Genomic DNA, 24,792 nt, shown 5'->3' with positions numbered 1-24,792 from the left:
TAAAATTAGAATAGCTGGCAGCCAAGATCTATTAGAAACAAGCTTCATTAATAAAAATGAGTTGTCTGTTAAGATATCTTAAAACCTTGTTTTTTGCAAAAAACTTGTTTCCTGCTAAGGAGCATGAGCACACTGCCTCACTAAGGCATATTAGAGCCTAATAGATTCTGCTCTAACAATTCCTCTGAGAAATGGCTGAGCTTAGTCACATAGTTCTTCCAGGACTGTGCTTGCTTCCAGGCAGAGAAAAAGAACAAAAACATCTGATAAAACACAAGCAGCAGTTTTCAAGGGGGTTGGAACAAGAGAAAAAAAAAAAAAAAAAAAAAAAAAAAAAAAAAAAGGCATCTTTTCTTCAGCTACTAATAAAAGAGATAAAAATCACGGTGGTCTTTAGAACATGGATGTGAACTTGAAGACTCATCAAATGAGCTGTTACAGTGGCTTTGCTAACTGCATGTCTTGATCCAAACTAACTCCTGATGGCAGGCAGGAAACCTTCAGTTACTTTATTATAAAAAATAAATACAAAATGGAAAACAAAAAGCTAATTCAGCCAAATGACAGGAGCCAAATTACCCAAGAGATTCACTTCACAAGTCTTTTATGCTCAGAGAAAGGTTTAAGACCGTAACTTTGCTTTCCAGTAACGCAGTTTCTTCTGTGCATCAGCAAGGTGTCTTATCAGAGTTACACACACATAGTGCATGGTTCCTCAAGCTATCGTGGAAGCGTGTCAGAAACTCTGTGGTCACAACCCTCCAAGTGAAACAACTTTAAAGCAGAGGTGAAGAGCAGGTAACAGGATCTATTCTGATGGCCTTCATTACCGTGCAGCAGACACTTTCTTTGTTCAAATCTATCTCAGTGAATTACACTGCAGCCACTACAAGGAGTGTGGAGTGCCAGCCAGTCATTGTGGAGCTCTGCTACCTCAAATGTGGCGTCTGATCTGCCAGCCAAGTCACTGTACGTGTGATGAATGTGAACATGTTACACAGTTCAGTTTCCCTGGTACAGGGAAGGTACAGACATTGGCACGCTTTGGACACAAGCTGAGATCAGCTTAGTTTTTCGGCACAGTTCTCTGTAGATTAAAGAAGAAGCCTACAGACAATCCAGGAAAATACACGTGATCTATTTGAGCAACCTTTACAAATCATCATTCCTGACTGAATAATCAAGAAGCAACAACAAAGATCAGATCATGGGAGAGTAATATCATCATCAAGTTCTGGACCATTTCTAAACCTTAGCTAGCTGAAAAGGAGGTCTTCCTTGTGAGAGCTTTCTGAACATTCCTGAGCACAAGAAGCAGACTACTTCCTACATCTCCAGGCTGTCAGTAGCAGTGATAAAAACACCAACTGCTAGCAAGCAGTCTTTTCTGTGGAAAAACTGGGGAACTCCTATAAAGGAGATGAAAATCCTTATTAGAGCAGTTATAAATTATTTTATTTCAGAAAGTAGAAATCTATTAAAAAATCTGCAACATAGGTTCTGGAAACTGAATCCTGCAATTCTTCACTAATTATTTAGGTAACAGAACAGGCAGTGTGCTTAAGTTTTCAGATGATGCCAGCCTAGGAGGAACAAGAACATGCTAGAAGACAGCATTCAACATTTTCTTAGCAAAGTGGGAAATGGATGGGAAAAAAAAGGACACAGCTCAATACAGACTAGAAGAAAATACCATACAAAGCCAGAAACAATCACTTCTAAAATTATGGCCCTGAAAAAAAATATAGATTTTTTTCTAACAAACGTGGTAAATCACAGACTGAACAGGTCTAAATCAACCCGTCAAAAGAAAATTCAGTTGTCATAGTGCGAAACACAAATAGGTATAGGCTACGTGACACAAAGTAGCTTTATGCTTTATTCAGCACTGAGAATGCCTGAGCTGCAAAACAACGTTCACTGACTTCAAAAAGACGTGGAGCAAATGAAAGAAGTCCATAGTGAGACTATTCCATTCTCTCCCAAGCAGTCACAACTACTGTATGACTAGAAAATAGCCAAAGGTAACAAAAGATGCATGGGAAGATTGCCCACAGAAGCAAACAGGACTTTGTTCCCATGAGTATATATGAACCATCAGAGCTATATCTACGAAGGAAATAATGAGACTTTTTTTTTTTCCCTAAGCATGTGTTAGAGTAAGGCAACAAACTGGCAGGAGGTGAGAATAGTGAAGTCCAAAACTGCTCTTTGGAATAACTCCCCCAAAAGAGGGCAAGGAAAGTAGGACGTGCTTGAGAACTACCAAGACTGCAAGATCAGAGAGGATTTCCATAAAGCTGCTCTCAGGTAATTAGTTATACAGGAACTGGAAAAGCCTCTGAGCAAAGCTGACAGGTGACAGGCAAGATGGATTCAGAAAGAAATGTGACTGAACTACTGTTTCCCTGCAGATGGGTAAATGCTAGCATTTGCTGGCCACATACCACCTCTGGAGAAACAAAGTACTCAGCTGGGCTCAGCTTAGGTTTCCTACAGGGCCACAAACAGACAGCTATTTTGTGATCCCAAAAAGAGAGCCGTGGGCTTGCTCTTGTGAAAAGGCTCTGCTAAATAACACAGGCTCTCCAAAGAGACAGAACCTGACTGAAGCACTGTATTCCCAAGGTGCTCTGGAACACTGTCCTGTCCCCACAGCGCCAACCATCTTCTGACTGTGAAAGAAGTGAGGAAATGCATTCTAAAGGCAACAATTAAACCCCTCAAATTACATATGCCAGATAATAAACACCCACTATAAATGCAAAAATAAATGTTTCAAAGGGGATCACAGAACACTTCTGCTACAGTAGAAAGCAAGGATGAAGACTTGAACCCTGGGCAGGAGAGGGTCAGCAGTCACCACTTACAGACTGCCTCAAGACACCGGACAAAGCCAGCTCAGCAGGAATACATGGAAACAGGCTCAAAGAGAACAGGGCAGATTTACAATTGTGCCAGCAATAGCATGATGAGTATACAGCCCCCAGAGTAAGACATGAGCAAACATACCTTTTTACAGGAGCTGTAAATTCCATCCAACAGAAAGGGCCTTCGACGCCTCTCAGGGTTGAAAGGTGATCCAAAACGAATGTAGTGTTTAGGTGTGGTACAAATTAGCGGGGAGTGGATGAGACCTGGCAACATATTTAGAGTTGTTGCCAAAACTGTTGGGTCTGTAGTAATGCGCAGAGGGCATTCAATAGGGCACTCCTGCTTTTCTGCCTTGTCATTCAGCCATTCCGTAACAAGATACTGAAGGAGAAAACACACGTCAGTGCAACTAGCACAGAGAAAGGAAAGGTGATATGGCACAAAGGCACATAGGAAAGCAATCTTGGGGTCAGCTCGTATGCTAAAACCTCCTTACATTCCTCAACAGGAAAGAAAACAGCCACAACTTTGCTGCATCAGTTACAATTCTTATCTACTGCAGGCACAGCATTAATCCTGTTTTGTAGGAGTAGCTCAATTTTACCTTAATTAATGCTATTAGAAGGTTCGCCTAGAATTTGACTGCCTTGTTCTAAGCCAGTTTCTAGCTGCAAGCCTAACTGTATTCATAGCTATTTATTTGTTCCCAGTACATTCTACCTTCTGCAAATTCTCATTTCCCTGAAAAACTTCTCCCAGCTTGCACATTTTAGTCTGCAGTCACATTTCCCTCTCAGTCTTCAGTTCTGCCAAGCTGAAAGCTAACCTATTCCATTTTGTTCTAAACAAATATCCCCCATCCTGCCATCCCCCCATCCATAAAAGATGCTGCCACTGATCTCCATACCCAATACACTGCTATGCTATTCTAAACTTATATTCTGCCTAACTCTTACTACATAATGGCTCAACTTTTCTCTCTTCATCCTCTTGGCAGCATACACAAGAGAACCTCTACTACCCTTTGCAGGATGCAGTAACCTATAGTTAATTCTGGTGGCTTTATTTTGTTTTTTTTTTTAAAGTAAGTCTCACTTCACCTCTGTGCTGGTTTGATTTAATATAAAATTCTTGGCTGACAGCCTTTTCCTCCTTGCTTTCAATACACTGAAAGCATGGAGAAAACTTCTCAAGACTGTATGCATGCAGTTCATGGATTCTTTTCTCTGAGAATTGCCTAGCACCTCACAGATGACTGGGTAATACCTCAAGCTTAATGTGCCCACAAAGAGCATACTCTTTTCTTCAGCCTAGCTCTCTTCCTTACCACAGACATCACTTTTTGCTCTCTCAACCAGGGCTCACCCTCCACCACCCAATTCCTTATAATGACAATCCCCCTACAACCCTTTTGTCAGGACCCCTCAAGCTGGAAGTGGTCACCTCCCCACAAAGATAAAGCTGTGCGATTTGTCTCTTTCTAGGCTCTTTGCTGTACCCAACAGTGAGACCATTCCTACTGCACCTCATTCAGCCTGCTGGTATCTAAGTTCTGTGTAGACTAACTGCATTGATCTGCTAATTGTTTCTTGGTCTTTGTACAGCACTGAGCAGCCATCTGACTCATGATGAGGGCTCTTAGACACTACAAGAGAAAAAATAAAGCCAACGTAAAATCAGATCATTCTGAGTGTTCTGAAAAAGAGTTTCCCCTGAGCCAACTTTTTCCTGAAGACCACAAAACACCTACTTTTTCCCCGTCCGGTTTAAGTATTTGATCATATTTACCTTTTTAGTTTTGGGGTACTTCACTGCAGTCCGATTAGACTGAGATCCTGCAGCCAGGATAACAGTTGGGTCAGATCCCATCAACTGTCTGCCTTCTCCTGGACCTTCTACACTGGTGACATCTGTCGTGGTTACCAAGTTGGCAGTGCTTCCCTCCTCTGAGACAGTCTGTACAAGTTCAGCTTGCTGGGAATTGGCTTGCTTCTGTCTTCTCAGTCTTTGTGCTGAACTGGTCCGGTATCGAGAGAATCGACTTTTTGGTCGGGGCCTGGAGGGTTTTGCTGGAGCAGGCTTAGTAACTGTTTTTTCTGGGACAGCATCCTACAAAATAAATCGCCATTAGTCCAAGCACCATTAGGAGCCTTCTATTTCTCTTCTAAAAGACTGACACACACTACTGTTTTCTTTGCTGTATTCTTAAGAGGTCAGCTAGTATACTGCGCTTCAGTAAGACAGCAGCATTATTCAACTTGCTATTTGTCTTAAGGCAACTACGCTCACCTCTAATCTGAGCTGGCAAGCATCATTCTAGGCAAGTATCTGTGAAAATACCTAGGCAAAATATCTGCTGTATAATGGGAACACAAGCACTGAAAGTAGACAGGAAAAAAAATAAAGCAAGCAAAACCCCCCCCCAAAAAACAAACACAAAGAAAAAGGAAAACACCTCCTAATACACGGTGCCCACTGAGTGAAGGAGCTAGGCTTAATCCACCCAAAGAAAAGTGCCACCTAGGAAAAGTCTTCCTACATTCAAACTGAGGGCACAAGAAAACGCAGGCTCTTTGCAGCAGCACACGGTGGGAAGATGAGATAACATATAGATGTATAGGCAGACTAGATAAAAGGCGAAAGTTCTTCAGGACGAGAACTGGATGACTGGATCCAAAGGACACGCAATCTCCATCCTTGGAAGTGTTAAAGACAAGGCGGGGTAAAACACAGGGCTGCATGGTCTGACCTCAAAGCCAGCCCTGTCTGGGTGAGAACAGGCTAGAGAAGTGTTTCTTCCCTGAAGTTTCTCCCAATCCTGATGAGACAAGCTGCTTATGGGTTTGGTATGCAGGCTCTAACACATCTTCATCTTACCGCTACTACTTGTGAAGACCGCCTTGTGTTCACCCCAGTACTGCTGTTACTGTTAGAGACACTTGAAGCAGCAGCGGCACTCAGTGTTGAGCTCACATCCTCAGTTTCGGGAGTTTCTGTTTTTATTTCCTCCAGCTCAGGAGTCTCAGAATTGACGCTGACTTCAGCATCAGTGCTGTTCCGGTCTGATGGCTGCTCTCGTCTCCTCTTTCTCTTTTCCAAGTTCTCAAACATGTGCATGATGGCTTCTACCTTCCTATCTTCCCGGGACTACAACACAAAAAAGTAAATTGAAGTTAGCACTGCAAATCATGCACACAGGAGAATGCAAGATCAGATAAGGGATGCAGAGCAGCTGACAGAACAACTGCTGAACAGCAGTGAACCAAGAACAAGATAGGGAAAAGACGAGGCTTTATTTTCTTTTTTCCTTCAAGCATTCGTGTTTTTTAATACAGCAAATTTCCCAGAATACTGACAGAGTAATTACGCATTCCTAGAGTAATAAGAACTAGATTTTGTTCTTAAATAGGATCACTTAAATACTACTGAGTTACATTTATAAAATAGCCAAAAGGAAACATGATTTAAGAACTAAAAACTGGGAGAAAGAATGGAGTGAAAAGATGACCTGGAAACAAATGGATCTGCTTGCTAATGAAAAACATTAGAAGCAAAGATAAGCCAGAGGCAACAGAAGTAAGAGAATCAGTAATTTTCAGCAAGCACAAAACTACCCCACAAATTGTCAGGAGATCATCCAGCTCAAAATAAAAGCTTATGTCCAAGCAGCTTACACAGCGAGTAAGAAAAACAGAACATAAAAGAGCAGAGAGGCAAGGAGATATTTATTAGGTAAACAAACAACAGGAAATCTTATCACCTAGCTGTGTCAGAAATAATTGTGAATTCCATATGCAAAAGACCCAGTACAATAATGCTGCAGAGCCTGGCAGACAAGCCAAGTAAATTTCAAGAAGAATCAGGTGAGATCAGGTGCCTTCTAGGAACTGCCGTGGGGGAGGAAGTGTCTTAAAGTACACAGCACTACTAACACACATCAAGCCTGCCACTGTGGTGTTACGTTTCAAAAATATTCAGTCCACAAAAATAAATTTTTAAGATTGAGAAAATTGCAGATAGAGGTATTTAACTGGTGCCAAGCATAGAAAACTGAATCTCATTACAGGAGATTAACTGGCGAAACACGCACAGAAATAGGGCTTACAAGCTCATGGGAAACTAACACTTCACTTGGATACATTTCTTGAACTATACTGTCTCAGAAAGATATCAGTTTCCTTGCAATAAAAATAGAATCTTCCCCCTAAGCTTATGGCCAGTCTGACGGGAGACTGCCTTTATTCAAACTCGAGCAGAAACTAACTGCTTTATCTTGCCCCTTCTGAAAAACCCACGGGATAACCCAAGGATCTCTCTGCTGGATGGCCCCTGGCTCTGCAATTTACTGTACCATCTGAACGATTAAAACACTCTCGGGAAATTTCCACACGGAAGATTGATCTCTCTGATTAGAGAAAAGCACGGTGAATCATAGAATCATAGAATCACAAGGTCGGAAACGACCTGCAAGATCATCCAGTCCAACAGTCTTCTCATTTCCACTGCTACCACAAGCACTAAACCACATCTCGCAGCTCCTCATCCAGACGCCTCTTGAACACTGCCAGGAACAGCGACTGCACCACCTCCCTGGGCAGCCATTCCAGCGCCTGACCACTCTGAGAGAAGTTTTTCCTCATGTCCAACCTAAACCTCCTCTGATACAACTTGCAGCCATGACCCCGTGTCCTGCTCGTTGCCTGGGAGAAGAGGCCAGACCCTTTTGCACCACAACCTCCCTTCAGAAGGTTGTAGAGTGCAGTGAGGTTTCCCCTGAGCCTCCTCTTCTCCACACTGAACAATCCCAGCTCCCTCAGCCGCTCCTCATAAGGTTTGTGCTCCACACCCCTCACCAGTTTCGTTGCCCTTCTCTGCACACGCTCCAGGGCCTCAATGTCTTTCTTGTAGTGAGGGGCCCAAAACTGAACACAGCACTCGAGGTGCGGCCTCACCAGTGCTGAGTACAGGGGGATGCTCACCTCCCTGCTCCTGCTGGCCACACCATTTCTAATGCAGGCCAGGATGCTGCTGGCCCTCTTGGCCACCTGGGCACACTGTGGGCTCCCGTTCAGCCGAGCATCAACCAACACCCCCAGGTCCCTTTCCTCTTCACACTCATCCAGCCACTCGTCCCCAGGCCCATAGCGCTGCATGGGGTTGTTGTGGCCAAAGTGCAGGACCCAACACTTGGCCTTGTTGAACCTCATCCCATTCACCTCGGCCCAGCGATCCAGCTTATACAGATCCCTCTGAAGGGCCTCCCTACCCTCAGGCAGATCCACACCACCTCCCAACTTGGTGTCATCTGCAAACCTACCAAGGGTGCACTCAATCCCCTCATCTAGGTCATCAAAGAAGATATTAAACAAGATGGGCCCCAGTACCGACCCCTGGGGGACAGGGTATTTAGTGAACAAAGAAAACAAGAAACTCCTAACTCTGACACATTTGTTGCCTGGAAGAAGGATGGAAGTCCCTTTTCTTCACTGACTTTTTTAAACCAACAAATAAAAATAACAATATAAGAAAGTTGAGAAGAGACTTAGAACCAAAAGCACTAAGAAAAATTTTGATCAAGATAGTAATATGGGTGCACAAAAAGATTCCCTACTTAACAATATAGCAACTTTTGCTGATTTGTGCCAGAAATACTGTTGGTAGCCTATCTTGAAAAGGTTTGCCACTTCATCCTATCCCCTTCCCTCATGGCAACTTATCTGCACAACTGTTTGTCAACTCATACATGGAGCAGATGCAGGTTAACAAACCTAACTCCTCAAAAAGGGTCAAGGTTCTGGCTCATCATATGGCTCCATAAATTCTTGGGCTGGCAAAATGAGAAGCACTGCAAGAACATAAAAAGGGTGCAATTACCTTTTTTGAAGCTAGCACTGTCTTTTTAGTGGTACGAGTTTGACAATAAAATAGCCCTGAAACTAACAGTCAAACCTTTCAACCAGGAAATAAAGCTGTCTCTACCTTTGAAATTGCAGTGCCTTAATATAAATCCTACTGTGTGGAATCAACTGATGACCACCAGCAGCTGGAATTTGTGTTGAAACAAATGAAATAACCAACAGGACCTGTTGGTCACTACATGAAGCCAGTCCTTATCATTCCTCTGAACGATAAACAGAAAGGTACTTGCCCGTCTGCTGTGGACCAAGGTTCCTTGTTCATCTACAGACTCCTCTTTCTCCTCTTCTTGTTTCTCTTCCTTATCTGCAACCTAAAAGAGAAGTCAAGACTTAGCACAGCAAACAAAATCTGGCAGCATTTTAAAGTTTTCAAGATTCTCATAGAAATCTAAGGTTTAAGAAAGGCCTCAGGCAGTTTCTGTTCTGAAGACACAGTACTGTCCCCAATGAGATTCCACTCCACCAATAAAAACATTCAAAACAAAGGTATTTGACAAAGTGTCAGGAGTTCTACCTCATTGTCACTGACTGCCACAGGTCCCTCCGGAACTTCTTCTGTTTGCTGACTGATGTTCTCATCCAATACAACGCTCTGCTGTTCCATTTCTAGCTCCTTTCGACGGGCTTTTCGTCGGCGTGTTTCTGCCCCAATCAGTGTGCCTAAAACAGGTGGAGGTAGGTGTTCTGCAGCATTTGGGCTACGTTTCTGCACAGGGCAATTCCGGTTCCCCTTGTGACACGCACAGTCCACTTTATAGTTGCTGCTCCAAAACACAAACATAATTCGTGTCACTCTTCATTTCTCAACCCTTGCACAGAGACATTCAATGCATCTCCTACTAAACATCTCACCACGTGCCAAAGCAAGGACAGCAGGCTACCTTATGGCCTCTACTGTAGAATATGCCAGCAGAACTGGACAGAATAGCCGGAAAATGCAATTCAGTAGAAAACGGAGCAAAATGTAGAATGCGAGGAAAGGGCTGGAGGAAGGATGTCCAGTCCAGGAGGGCAGTGGAGAGCTCCTGGGCGAGGTGAAGGACTCACCAGATGTTGTACTCATAGTCAAAGGCGATGGTAACCTCTGTGTCCTTGGCAATGGTGGCAACAGCATAGATACACAGGTGGATCATCCCATCAGCAATCACATGACGAACCTTGTTAAACAAAGCAGAGAGAAACTAACATCTCCACAAGTTGCACTTCTTATTTCCGAGAGGGAAGACTCCTGCACAGTAAAGTAGCTCTCAAATATTACACGAATAATTATCCAAAAACTGCTAAAGGGAAAAGCCTGTTTCACTGCTCTGTCTCATCCTATGCTTTTCCACTCACACCTGCTTATCCTATCATTCTGCAGCCAGATGAGAGCTTTAATAGAAACATTTCCCTTCAAGAAAATACTCACTTTCCCAACCTTCTGCTGATCTCTTATTCCAAATATAAACCATCAAATGAGCAAGAGATGCAGAGAATTCACCCTGTTTACTGCATTCTAAGTTTGAATATTCATAAAAAGTCAATGCATCAGAGTTATGTAAAATTTATCTGCAATTTTGGTGATGGTGAAGAGAATTTACCTCTGCATTTGGAGTGCAGGAGCGCCTGATGAACCTGGCATCGTTACCAAAGGTGCGGGCATCAACACACATTTCAACGCCATTGAACTTGGAGTAGAACAGCACAAATGGGTATGGCCTGGAGAAGTAACAGAATGTCTCAATCCCCAAATACTCAATTCCCACGGCAGTTAAAACAGGAAGCAGTGTTTCAATCAGTACTACTGCTCTGGAGGCCTATGTATTTCCATGAGCAAGATGGAACAGATTTACTTCAGTGGGTTCATAAGCAGAGCATCAAGCTGAGGCTATATATTTGATTTCACATTTCTGTGGATGGCACAGATGGCAAGGGCCCTGCAAGTCTGCATTAGCCCTCTCTGTGCCACGATGCTCTCAAACTGTTCACTTTGTAGTACTCTTACTTTTTGAAGAAATGCCCATTGACCTCGAATTGCTGTCGTAACATAACCTTCCCTCGATACTCAATTATAAGGGTATCCAGTGCCAAGTCTCTTGCTGCCCTCAGGATCTTCCGGTGCTTCTGAACCCGAGTCACCCGTCCCAGCTGCAGCTGTAACAAAACAGAGTGAAATACAAGTGCTTAAACCGAAGGCCTGCAATTCATGGAGAGTACAGTGCTTACTGAGGAAAGAAAAATTAATCTGGCAGAAAAGTCAAAAACTGCACATACATCCACTCAATATATTGTTTATCCTGTTATTCTGTAACAGTTTAGTGATAATCAATGACCTTGATAGTATTTATCAAAAACAAAATATTTCTTTCCTTCAACAGATTCACAAATCTATCAGATGGAGGGTTTTAGTCTTGCAGCTAGGAGGCATAACCAGACCTGTCAGATGCTGCTAATAGGGAACTGCTCTGCAATTATGGCCACTTTCACAGACAGAATAACTCAAATCTTCCCTAAATTGTGGGTTGTCACACATTCAGAGGAAAAACAGAAGCTTTTGCTTCTGCAGAGGATGGTAATTCTAGCTAACAAGGCAAAGACTTAAGCTGTCAATTTCCATCTCAATCCAGAATCTTCTTCATCTTCCTGATCAACCAGTGCTGAGGATTTTATCACGCTTTTTTTGTATTTTTAAGCAGGTGCTGACAGTTTAGTGAATCTCCTTCATGTTCAAGTCTATTTTCTATTACAATGAATTTTCACAACATGTCTTGACAGTATGAAAGCACAGCGGTCTTTAAGCACAAACATCCAAAACCGACATGTTTTATGGCATAACAGGAGGATATTATAAACACTAGGACATAGAAAAGATTTATTTTATTAAAAGAAGAAAGCAAAACCCGAAAACTTTCCTTGCTTAGCAGGTTACATCTCTCTGCACATAAAATTTTGGGAAATTCTGCAGAATTATGTGAAGATGGCTGGCTGCCTCACCACAAAGGAACTGTGTGTGCTCCTTCCTAAGTATGTAATGCATTGTTCATAAGGACTGCTTCTTGGTACTTCTCCAGGCTGAACTGAGACATAAGTGTTCTTGCTTCAGCAATAGTAACATCCATCTATCTAAATTAGAAGTAAACCACATGATGCCGTTGAAGGAAAGCTCCCAACTTCTCCTGATGAAGCTCGTTAGAAACAGCTACTGTGCAGTCTGCTCATCTGAATAAAAATCATTAGCTTGAGAAAGGGCTCAATCTGAAGAACAGGAGAATTATGACATCTAACCTCAGGAAAACAAAAGTTTACGCCCTAAGGCAGCACTCAGCACTGGGAAGCAAATGAAGCCCTCCATACTGACCATGTTGAGAGCTCTGAATCACAGACTTTTCTCTCTCTTTTTTTTTTTTTAAGCCATCTTACCATGTGTTTTGAATAAATCTCTTTGGGGAGAAGGAGGCTTTCATTGTTTTAATATGACATTACACTACAAATCTTGGATCAGCCAATAAAATATTAATATATCTATTAGTCGACTTCTCTCACTCAGGTCTCCAGGATAAAAATAGCTTTATAAAAATATTCATTTGAAATCTATGCAGATGGGAATAATGGCCTTGCTATTCCAGATCTTGCAGAGATGTATCCAGTGCTATGTTTATCATGCCTACAGGGCACAACTCTTGCACACATTTTCATACCAATATATCTGCAGACAATTGGAAAAACCTGAATGTATGTATTAGAGAGACTATGAAAAGCTTTGCAGTGTCATATCCTGAATCCTGCCTAGAGTGCACAGACCATTTCCCAATTCCAGAGAAACCATTTAAACTGGCATAGAAGAAATATTTTAGGAGCAAGAAGTCACACTGCTAGCCCCGATTTCCGATCAGCAACCCCGTAACATGAGTCAAGTCTAAGATAAGATGCCTTCCTTTCCTGAGAACAGTAGTATTCTGTGTCACATTCACTTATGTTCTGTTACAGTCAGCTCCTTATCTAAACAGGCTCTGTATGGAGGAGGAATAGACTAGCTGAGCTCCTGTGTTTCCTTCCAACCTTAATTATTCCACAATTCTATAGTTTTTTCTTTGTATCTTTCAGAAATGTGAATTATTATCTGGTGGCCTTCATTCCCACCTTTGGTCCATGACTGCTTTGCATTACTCTTCACCTCATTTTTGAAAAAACAGCTTGTGGAACACCAGTAGGATGAAGTGAGGTGGTGGAAGGAAAGAAAACCCATGGAGGAGAGAGTGTCAGTGCATCTGTAAAGCTTCAATTATCGCAGTTTGGTACAACAGGAATGATCTCAGCATTTCTGTAAGATCCTGGCTCAGCTTGTTTTTCATTCTCTGAATTTAGAAATATGAAGAGGATTAGCTGCCATGCTTTCATGTGTGAAAAGAACAAATGATTTTACGTACGTCATAGGCCAGGGATTGCTGACTGGTAATCAGACAGAACCGTTCCGATATTTTTGCAGAGCAACATCTGCATAATACTCGGTGGCTTTATTTTATAAAGGCTCTTCACTTTAGCATGTGAAATCAATCAGGGGTTTGAGCTCAAGTCAGCAATTATCAGAGGCAACAAAGGGCAAATAATGACCCTGGGTTTGCTCTGGCAATAGAAGGCAGAAAAGCGCTTCATTGCTTTCAAATTGTCAGGCATCTGGCCATCTAGTTGTTTTTATTCCTGGTACCAAGCAGCCTCAGGTTTTCAGAAGCTTTCCTTTGCATCATTTGGATGGTTGAGAACTGGCTTATTCACACCATCCCAATGATCAAATCTCATATCCCAGGTGAAACTTCTTAGCCCACCTCTTCCTACTCATCCTAGTTTGGAGGAGCTTTTAGGTCACCATTTCCCTCCCCTCCCCCCTCCCCCCTTTTTTCCCCTCTTGGAAGAGTACACAGACTACACTCTCATCACTGTTTACCCAAGCTAATCAACCATAAGAGCACACAGGACATATATGACATTTTATTTTTATTCCTTTCTACATGCTTGAGAGTCTTCATGGCCAAGTAGAGCAGTATTTGCATATTTTTACCCATTTTGAAGTACCTATTTTCTCATCATCCAGAAAAGCTATTTTCCCGTCCAGTAATGATATTCAGTGAAATGGCAGGTGATGCAAACTGAGAAACCTTCTCAGTTTACCTAACGGAGATGAGACAAATAAGTTGATAAAAGACATAAAGCACAGGATGAGAGACCTCATATTCCTGGCTGGTCACTCCACACCAGGATGCTAGCTGGCATCCTCACAACACTTTGCAGCCATCTGCTAAGCAGGGAAAACAAGGACAGAAGGGCTGACAAGTGGCAGCCCAGGACAGCCTTCCTCAGTATCCAAGAGATACCACAGATATCAATTCACTTTGTACTTTGCCAGCATTTGGAATGAAAGCTACCTACTTGCAGCTTGTTTAGAGTAACCGCAGCTCACTATGAAGATTTGCAACTTAATCTTTTTGTCTCTTTGTGACAGATTCCACTGGAACCTTTTGATTTGGAATGCAGGTCACTTTTCCCTGTGGGAAAACCTACACCTGTACAGGGGAAAGAAATTGCAAGAAAGCATGGCAAGAACAAGCACTCTTACGTACAGTGCTCTTTTATAACCATCTGTCCTGCTACACACTGTGAAGGTGACAAAAAGAAAACAGCATGTGCTTTACTATTTATTTCAGGTCTTCTCCTAAAATTAATGTGAATGAGTTAGAAAACTACATGTAAGACTCCAAGAAAAGCAGAACATTTCCCTGCCTGTATTTTTTCACAGTTGTTTCACTTACAAAGGCCACTCACACAGTCATACAGAAAGGTTATTCCCTCCTCCTCCTATGTTTTATTACTGTAGATCTAGAGGCAAGAATGGAAGGAAGGAGTCTAAAGTCCCTGTGTTGCACTCTCTCTTACTGGCAATATCTGTGCTCTGCCTGGTGTGCTTCACCTACCTGGAAGCAGAGGGAAAGTTGGGAGGGAACACACGGACTTCACAGAGAGGTGAGTCACCTGATATAAATAAGAATGATTCAAGCACAAACATATACCTGACATTCAGGTTTCTGACTGTGCTCCCCTTCTGAAGGAGAGGTGCCCCACATCTGTTTTTCAGTTCCACCTATCTTCAATTTCTCCAAACAAAGAAAGCCAACAACACCTGAACTGAGTGGGAATGCTCCTCTCCACTCAACTACTCATGGACCAGATGAAACATCAGCTCAGAACAGTGAGGGAGTAAACAGACACAACACAAACATCCTTTCACCATTTCTCCTTGTCTACACGCATTCCACAAAGCTGGCAAGACACTAACCAGTGCATATCTCAGAAGGGACAGAATTAGGTACAGACAGTTCCCTAAAATCAATTGTAATCATGCCGTATTTAAAAGTTATCAGAGTCCAGGTAATCATTCAAAAAGACTGAAGTCATGTTGAAAGGCTTCTTTAAAATAGCTTCACACACAGTATGAATCAGAAAAAAACACCATGAAATCTCAGCTAGAAAGCAGGAAGCTTCCTATTTCCAGGAAGCGAGAGATCTGGTTCCGCCCGATTCGGTCGTTCGGTCACCAGAAGTACTTACACTAAAATACCATGAATCCTACTGCAGAACCGTACAGAAGAGTCCAACCTCATAATGCTGAATACAAGTGTTCTCAAACCTACACTCAAAGAAGGTGCCATGTCCCGCCTGTGACCAGCTATGTTCCTGCTCCCCCAGCACCCACACCCAGAGGATCCCACCCACCCCACTTCTTCTGTCACGTTAGTTCTTACCTGCATCTGGGACCCAATAACGGTGTTATTGCAGGCCAACTCTGTTTTGTTGATTGTGTCTAGCATAGCGGTTTTGCCCACGTATTCTTTGTTAGAGTTCAGATGACGCTCCAGCAGGTTTTGCACATCAGCGCTGTACTGGTTAGTAAAGGCTTCTTCATACTGATCTGTCCAGAGTCGTATTCGATTCTCCCACCCTTCAGCTGTGTTTTCATCCAAGGCGTGTGCTTCAGAAGGCGAATTCTGCACCAAAGAGCAACGGGTGAACGACTAGCAAACAATGGGACAAACCTACCCACAGAGCTCTGAGCTACCAATAGACTACAAAAAAGGCACAGACACTCCAACTCAAGAAAGCATTGGTTATGATGACACCTTTTTCAGAATCTCCGTTCTTCAAAAATATTGTTCAACAGTGCACTCAGGAATCTATAAAGAACTGTGTGTCAGACTAAGGCCTCTTGAGGATGGGTATTTGGCACTGTTACACACAAGAAAATTAAGCCAGCATTTGGCCAGAATTCTTTTTAAGTCACTTTGGAAAAAATAATTATGCAGATTGAAAAAGCTAAGGAACAGAACACACAAATGCAAGTAAATCTCATGCAAGCTTTTCTTATAGTCAACCCACTCATAGCCAACATAATGCTAGATGATGCTGATTGTATCTCAATCTTTGCATTGACTGATCCCAAAATATTTCCAAAAAACCTTCTGGCTAAATCGTCACCAAGGTTTCAAGAAACTGAATGTATTGCACAAGATAATACCCGGAAGGTTAAAGCTGCAAGTCCTAAGCAGTGTAAGGAAGAAAAGGCAAAATCAGGTTTTATATCATCTAAGGGAGATGATAAGGGAGGAGATGAAAAGAAGCTGGCAGAAAAAAAATTGAGCTTCATTCTTTACTTGACAATAATTGAAATAATCAACGAATAATATTCCAGAGGTAAAAAACTTAATTGGCTTTTAGGACCAAGATGTATGACATACTGAAGTATCAGTAACCAGAACCACTGAAAAACGATAATTTTCATCATACATACTAACAGCATAAAAATTGCACACATTTTTACCCTCTCCAGGCAGTCGAGTGCTATGGAGACAAGTATGCACCTAGACAGACACCGCAGAATCCCCCCATTTCCTCCGAGTCAACTGCTAGGAGTCAGCCCCAGTTACAGTACTGGGGTCAGATGGAATCTGAGGGACTTCAAGGTAACTTCTGTGTATGCAGGGATAGTTCTAAGCATAAGTTCCCTTCCTGTACCTTTTTTTTTTTTTGGTCAAGTAAGCTTTATATCGTATAACCAAACCTATTAGTATTGCCAAAAAAAGAGATAAATACACCATTCCATCCACTCCAAGTAAGAGGATGTGGAGAGAAAAAAGGGACACCATCACTTAACTTGATGCAATCAAATGATAAGTGACCTCACAAGAGAGCAGCCACAACCAGTTCTGCATCTTAGACACCTCACTCTAAGGTGTCATGAATCAGTCTTATCTCTTGGAACAGGATGATACTAACTTACAGAAGTGATGAGCCATCTGGAGCAAAAGCAAGGTTCAAGGGGTGATTCATGGGATACCCTTTTGAGCAGGCCTGCTTGTAGTGCATGGAAAGGCTTGGGATTATTTTGACATAGATACCACAGTCCGAAATTCCCCAGACAAACAATGAGAGGCACAAAATTAGAGGGTAAAAAAACCAACCAACCAAACAACAACAAGAGTGTTATCACAGATGCTTCTCAGTTCCACTCACCTTCATTCTCAATGACTTTCGTGAGCCCTCTCGAAAAGCCTGCCCCCGGAACGAGGAGAGAGAAGAGAAGAAAGAAGTATTTTATAACCTTTCCTCAGAATTAGTGCTTCGGAATGGCAGATTTTACGCAACAGATCAACTCTTAACAACAGATGGCAAGAAATACAGAAAGACCTACAGAAGAAGCAATGGACATTCGTAAGGAGGTTCTGCAATGTAAATCCAGCGGAAGTCTTGTCAGCCAAGACTTCTGATCTGAAAAGTCCTGCTTCATGCTTAGTATAAAATCTCAGGATCAAAAGCCATACTGTCCTGATTGAACCCATTTGCTCTGACAGAAGAAAGGGCCAACAGAATCAAACCAGTTCACAACATACTCAAACACTTCACACGACTCCTGCTCCCATTCTTTTATTTAATCAGTGCCTACTAGAACAATTTCGAGGCAACCCTAACCTTGAGGAAAATCAGGTAACACCAGTAGATGATCAGAGAGAACACATATTTCCATTCCAATTTTTTCAGTCACCAAACCCTCACAAATGTCAGTAAAGTCAAACCTCAGTAAATCTTTGTTGCTACCTACACAGTTCTCCACACACACGCCATCTCTGTCTCTGAAGAACAGTGCCAAGAAGCACTGCAGCCCAGTGTAACGTAATCTGCTAAAAAAGGCCACATTCACTTCATTTTTCATTCCATTCATAGACTGCTTTTTTGGCATAAGACAGACTCCAAGAGCTATTTCCCCAGATCCTAATAGAGCAGAAGGGAAAATATGAGAGTTCAAATCTCTGAACATGAATGGACAGTGTTGGGAAATGAGGGTGGAGTTGGAGTAAGGTAATTCTAAACTAACAGCCACTCCAGCAGGTCACAAATAAAAGGAGTCATATTATTACAATAGAAAGAGCAATTCCTGAGAGGACAACAGCTTGTTTATTGACAAGCTCACAATCTGCTCTCAAAAATATTCCACGTAGCATTTGATAGGAACTAGAGCAAGCTCGTCTTATTCCACATACCTTGATCTTTTTGGCCTTTGGAGCAGTGCGAGCTTTCTCTGTGCTCCTCTTCCTCTTCTTCGGTTTGGTTCTGCGGACGCGGTTGACAGTCAGCGTGATGCTTGTAGGGGTGTGCTGCGTAGCTGTGTACAGCACTGTAGAGGGAGATAGTTCTTCATCCCAGCTCTCAGTTGCACTGCTGTCCCCACCTACAGAGAGGAGTGCTTCATTAGCAACCTTATAATTCATCCCACAGAGAGCAGCTCAACCTTACGACTACTTCCATCACGATGACTCAGTAGCTCTACACAGTTCTTCCCCATGAAAACTATACTACTCCAGTTTTCCCTCTCGAGTTGAGAATGGGATTCCTGATACAGAATAGCACTGATGAACATACATTTTAGTTTGTAAGATAATCTGCCCCAAGATTATCTAACCCAGGTGAAGAAAATCCCAGCGGTTGGTAGGAAAAGAACGTTAGCAGGTGTCGATCACAATTAGATGATTACATCAGCCAAAAGACAAAGGTCTTTGGAAGGAAAGCAAAAGTCACTGTTGTCAGAATTACAAACTCACTTACCTGACACGTTGTCCTGCTTCCGGCGGCGGAGTCTGATCACCTTCCCCCTGCTCATTCCTCTGCCAAACGAGAATGCACAATTGAAGCTGGTTTGTAGGAGTAAAGTCACTTGAAATTCAACAGGATGTCACAAGATGCGTGCCCTCAGTGGGGCCCAGGATGATAAGAACATCGATTTAACATCCTCATCTCCACTCCTGGTGCCACCAACACTTGTCAGGCTGACAACGCAAAGGAGGAGGGTCAATACTAGGTAAAGCACTGGAAAGAATGCTCCAGTTAGCAAAAGGAAGTCCGTCCCAAAGCCCAAACAAGAAAAGAGTTTGGCTTGAGAAGTCAGCACAAAGAGCAGTCAAGATCTGCACTGCACCGAAGCTTACCTGCACTTCTCACACTTGAGGAGGAAACCATCTTGAGAAACACTGCAGTGGCACCAAGTGGGAATTGATTCTCCTTCTGAGGAGCTCTCACTGTCCCCGGAGTTCTCCTCATCAGGTGAGTGCAAGCCGTTCAGTTCTGCACGAGGTATAATGGTCTGGACAGGAGGAGAGGCTGGTGGCGTTGGAGGAGGAGGGGCTCCATAATTATGATCCTGAAAATGAGTATTGGCAGTACTACTTTTAATGTGAAGATATGATGTCTGGAAACTTCCCAGGTTATTATTGTTTTACACCAGTTGTTAAGTAATCTGATTCCTCAATCTACCAAGGAGGTAAAGCTCTGAAAGAGGTGAATGGTTTTCTTCATGAATTACATTCATCAGCGAACGAAATTCAGAATCTATACAAGCAACTAAACTATTTCATCATTAACTGTCAATCTGAGATGACATCTGTGGTCAAACACTGGAACATGTTGCCCAGAGATGTCGTGAGGTCTGTTAGTTGAGATGCTCAAACTCCACTGGACACAGTTCTGGGCAATATGCTCTGCCTGAGCGAGGGGGGGTTAGGCTACATGACCTCAAAAGATCCCTTTCAACCTCAAGGATGCTATGACATCCTGTTCAATCCACGTTCAAACCATGTTCCCACTCCTTCTTACTGCTCCTTATTTCTCATAAATTATCAATATGAAAATCTGTGTAGTTTAAACAAGCACAAAAAATGTACAATGAACCAAAGAGGGCACAGAATTACTGCCAGGAAAATACTTCATATTCATATACAGTCACACTTCATTCAGTTTTAAAAAAACGTCACCTAGAATGCTAATAAAACTTGCTATAATGTACGCAAGTCTTCACAAATAATAAACACACAAATGCAAAATGTATGGCACAACTCAGCTGTAACTCAGTGTTCCCTCACAAAGTAAGCCAAAACTTCTAAGGCTGAACAGGCAAAGCTATGCAACAAGGAAAAAAGAGCGAAGCAGACAGTAAAGAGCTGGTTCACTGCAGAGAGAGTACTCACTGCGTAAGGCAGCCCGCGATAGCTGTGTTTCTGGGTGGCCCCATAGCCGTGGCTGGAGTACACATTCTTCTCACTGACAGCTGGACTAGCTTCCACAGACTCTGGGCTGCAGAAAGGGCCAGAAGTAAAACCCATCAATAGAACATCATTTTGAGCGCCAGTTATTCACAGCTCTTTTCTATTCACCACATGAATGAAGAAACTTCATGAAATAAAGGTGTATTATGCGCTTCACCAGGCACTATGCGTGCCGAAGTTGTACAGGATGAACCTGCTTTCAACAGAGGGAAGCAGCTCAGTAAGGGCCACCCTGGATAACTCGTCTTACATAAAACCTGCCTCAGTCTGAGAAGTTCAAAAAATGGTAACAATTAAGAAACTCGTAAGAAGCTCTATTTCCTTATAGTTGAGGAAGTTGGGTATAGTTCAGCATCCACGTCTGAACTCAGCCAGTTTAATCTCAAAGGCACTGAATAGTATTGCCATGTTATCTCCATAACAGCTTACTTCAAACAGCAGCTAAGCAGCTTTCCTGCATCTGCACTTGTTTCTCTCGGATACTAACTGTTAGCAGAGTCCAACGTCCCACAGTAATGTCTGCATGAAACCTGCAGCTGTCCTGACAGCATCCACTGGGAGCTGAAGATTGCTGCTACAAAGGGGCAACTAAATTCATGACCTGGACAGACAGCAGCCACACTCCAATCAGATACTCCCTGCTCTTTCCATACAGCAAAACGGTGTGCAACGTGCTGAATAAGAAATTTGCTGCTAGGTACAATGCACTATTCCACCACATGGTGGTGAAAAAAACTGCTCAAAATGAAAGGTATATCCTTTGCAGAAAGCTGCAGAAACCCTGCTAAGAGAAGGGACAGCTGCAATTCAATGCAGGGAATATTAGATAATGAGGCTACGGACAGAATACCAGCAAGGCAATGCACTGCTTCATAGGAGCTTCCCCCAAGCAGGAGATGGATATCAGCTAACCTCTGCACAGATCAGAAGCAGCAGAATACAGCAGCACATTACCGAATCGTATCTGCAGCAGAAATCCTCTCAAAAAATACAGCAGGGAGCTGAGCAAGCAGGAAAGAAAAATGCAGGAAAGGAAAACTTTACCTTGGACTTCTGCCGCTCTGGTGAGATCTCGCAGGATTCTCAGTGGCTCTTATGCTGTCAGTGTGAATCAGGCAGTGCTCAGACACTAATGGCCAGTGGCCACGCGTGGGGGAGCGTTTAGGCACCACCCAAGAACACTAACCCTGTGCCCTTTGGACTTCCTACTAGCTCTCGAAATCTCTGCAGCACCGAGGCTGCCCCACCCTGCCACTAAACCCCGTACACGCTCTAATGCACTCCTGCACTGCACTCTGACTTCCTGGGCTTCTGGCTCATTCTGGAGTCAGGTGGATCTGTCTTTTCAGTAGTAAGGAACAATGATTTATTGAACTGCAGAAACAAGAAGGCCTTTTGCCTACGTAAACCCTGCTTCTGTAGCTCAGGATTCAGATGCACGACACCATAAAATGGGCTGGTTTTTAACATAGCTACTCTCAGCTACATAGTCAAAAGCTGAAGATACAGGTGGTGATATCTCCAAGGAGAGAGACTTCTGAATAAAAGGTAGAACTTGGCACATCATCTAGCCTTGCTGCATCTTCACAACAAGGGTCAGGATTTCCAGACTGTTATACATTTAAGACCATTCATGACTTCATTACACTTTCAGCTGTAATATTAGAAGGAAAAGAGCCCAAACAGCAGGTCTGCCCTCTGCCCAAGTCACTCATGCTGCTAACTGCAGCCAGCCTGGAATACCAACAGCGCTGCCACAATCGTTAGCAATAAAACTTCGTGATTGTTGGTGCAACGGTGTCCAGGGGCAACAATGCTGAGGCCCTTGCTCCCTCGTCAGCAACCCTCCAAAGAGCTTCAACAACTTCCAATATGCAAAAGTACTCCACAGCCTTATCACGCTCTGAGATCACTGAACACAAACATCTTTCAGCACTTTCACCTCCCCTCTGCATCAGAGGCCAGAGGGGGATGCTAAAGCTCAGCCTTAAGAGAGGACCAGCTAGCTTTCCTTTTGCCTCCTCATTTACTTCATAGCACACATCTGTGAAACTCCTTGTAAGAGACAAGAAGCTCGGTTAGCACAGATATCATGCACTGAATTTGTGGAATTTCAAAGAAGTGGAAGACAGCCTTAGCTTTGAGCAGACTCAGCAAGGGACACCTCAGCAGTAAAGCAGCAGTGAATGCAAAGCCAGAAGAATAAAGTCCTGACATTGCCAGTTTTTAGAAAACAGAGAAAGAAGTCAACCCAGAAATCTTGAAAAGGCTTTTTCAGAGCACTCCAGCCTGGCCCAAAGTTGGCCCTACAAATTCTTTACAACCAGTGGGAAAAATGTTTTGCAGAAGGTTTATAGACAGCCTTTTTAATGTTTAAATATGACAAGGGACACACATAGGTATATCCCACTCAGTTCTGAAAGCAAGCACATAGCACACCAGTGAACTATTCAGCATTCTCTCCTATTTTAAAATTCCTAGATGCTGAGTTTTTAAAGTGGTGTGGGAGATGCATGGTGACAAGCAGCACTGAACATTAAGTCTTGAAAAGTGAAGGACTGGACATCAACTCCAGATGAACAACTTACTACGTGCTCAACTCCTCATTTGGAACAGTCTGCAAAAATACAGACTTTATGGTAGAATGCAGGATCACAAAGAATGCCTAGTGAGGCCAGAGCCAGGACAGATGAGAAGGTGCACTACAGTGAGTGCCACTGTGTAGTCAGACTCCATGTGGTTAAAACTGCTCTTACAGCTCGAAATTAATAGAAACAGGAGCATTCTGCTCTACAGTGATCAATCTGACATGCAGGTATTTGCACAGCAGGTACCTGCAATTAATGCATGGGAGAAATAGATCTTCAAAAAGCCTTTAAAAAAACGCCATAGAAAAATAGATGCTACAGTCCATACTTCAAAGAAAGATGCAGGAAAACAGGAGGTAGAAGCACACAGAAATAACATGGGCCCTTCCTCTTCTCCCCAGCAAAAACAGTGCTCATATGAGTTGACACCGTTCTATGACAAGGGCTTTAAGAAAAGATCACAGTAAAGTATTTTCAGGATTTGAAACTTTCCTGACTTCTATTAAGGCAGAATCCTGTGACGGGAACCCTCAAGGACTAACCACTAAGCTGCACTTCTTGGAATGTGCTCAGCGATAGAAACAACATACATGAAGGTGTCCACCAAGGCTGATGCTGTTGCACATCTCCAGCCAAGCTCCACGCTGCTTCAGAAATCAGTCATGTAAGCACTGGTGCTGCACCTAAGCTAGCAGAATCCAACATACTGACCTTTCATAAAAACAACTTTTGAAAAGCAGCTGGCCTATACGTTGCCAACATCAAGCATAGGTACAGCAAATGCACTACCGCCCGTACTTGCAGATAGACCAGCCAAACAGATACAAAAAGCAGGGACGAGTGCCTCATGCTCTCGGAAGTCCCCTTACGCCCATGTCATGGGGCAAACGCCCCCATTTCCGCAGTACCATCCGTGTTACACATTTAGAGTCCATCTCCGCATTCAGCTCTCACGCAGCCCGCAGTCACCCTCCCCTGCTCCTCCGCGGTAACACTCACTCCGATCCTGCAGCCATGTCGGAGTAGGACGTATCTGGTGTGGTGACTCCCAGAGGGATTGCAATGCTCATGACGCCCGTCGGGGATCACGGAGTCCAGAGGGCAGCGACTGGCCGCTCCGAGGGCGGAGAGGAGCCGCAGAGCCTCGGCCAACACGTCACGGACATGGGGAAACCTAATGGGGAGAAACAAAGCATTGCACCTCCATTACAGGCACCAGGTCACCCCGCAAGAGGAGATGCCGCGTTCTATTGCCTTTCCCTTGTCTTCAAAGGCAAGCCGCTTCTCTCATCACTGGGTTACATTTTCCTTTTTCACACACGTTCCTAGGAGAAATCTCTTCCTGATATCATGACAGGCATGCGGCGAGCTTCAGACACAGCGTGTAACAATATCTAAGTGGCAATTCCCTGTTATGCCCCAAAGCGATGACCTCCCATGGAGGTGAGGAGATGAACAAACAGAGCAGGACAGCTCAGAGGCAGCTCAAACCTGGGACAGACGGGTGTCCTTGAGTCTTCAGGAAGAAAAGGACAAAAAGGCCCTTTCAGGAGTGCCTCATCCTTTCTTGTGCTTGTGACTGAACTGTGATTTCTGCACTGACAACAGAGAAGAAACCACTGCTGAAATGCCTAACTCCTGCTTCAATCCAGAGTCACATAAAACTGACTAGAAGTTACAAAAAAGCTGCAAGTTTCACAGTGCTGCAGTACTCTTCCCTTTTACAGGACACAGAACCCCCTTTACAAAGTTCTTTTTTAGTACTCGCACAGGTTTCTTTACCCTATTGATCCC

The 24,792-nt window shown here is 43.3% G+C and overlaps 1 protein-coding gene across 1 annotated transcript in view; it reads right to left on the bottom strand.

The window, feature by feature from the left end:
• SETD5 (SET domain containing 5) overlaps positions 1–24,068 on the bottom strand; it is a gene marked incomplete at both ends in the record, with an annotated part of 38,211 nt that extends 14,143 nt beyond the window's left edge. The window contains 15 exons of the mRNA XM_079540172.1: positions 3,013–3,255; positions 4,663–4,983; positions 5,752–6,021; positions 9,023–9,103; positions 9,307–9,553; positions 9,840–9,949; positions 10,373–10,490; positions 10,777–10,925; positions 15,566–15,808; positions 17,331–17,369; positions 18,356–18,543; positions 18,918–18,976; positions 19,298–19,509; positions 20,333–20,438; positions 23,998–24,068. Of these exons, the coding sequence (XP_079396298.1) occupies positions 3,013–3,255; positions 4,663–4,983; positions 5,752–6,021; positions 9,023–9,103; positions 9,307–9,553; positions 9,840–9,949; positions 10,373–10,490; positions 10,777–10,925; positions 15,566–15,808; positions 17,331–17,369; positions 18,356–18,543; positions 18,918–18,976; positions 19,298–19,509; positions 20,333–20,438; positions 23,998–24,068 (2,457 nt within the window). The remainder of the gene's footprint in view (positions 1–3,012; positions 3,256–4,662; positions 4,984–5,751; positions 6,022–9,022; positions 9,104–9,306; positions 9,554–9,839; positions 9,950–10,372; positions 10,491–10,776; positions 10,926–15,565; positions 15,809–17,330; positions 17,370–18,355; positions 18,544–18,917; positions 18,977–19,297; positions 19,510–20,332; positions 20,439–23,997) is intronic.
• Positions 24,069–24,792: the final 724 nt, after the last annotated feature.

This window comes from Tetrao urogallus (assembly GCF_951394365.1).
Source record: "Tetrao urogallus genome assembly, chromosome: 10".
NCBI lineage: Eukaryota > Metazoa > Chordata > Aves > Galliformes > Phasianidae > Tetrao > Tetrao urogallus.
Note: the sequence above shows the minus strand (reverse complement) of the source record. Positions and strands in the feature narration are given on the sequence as shown.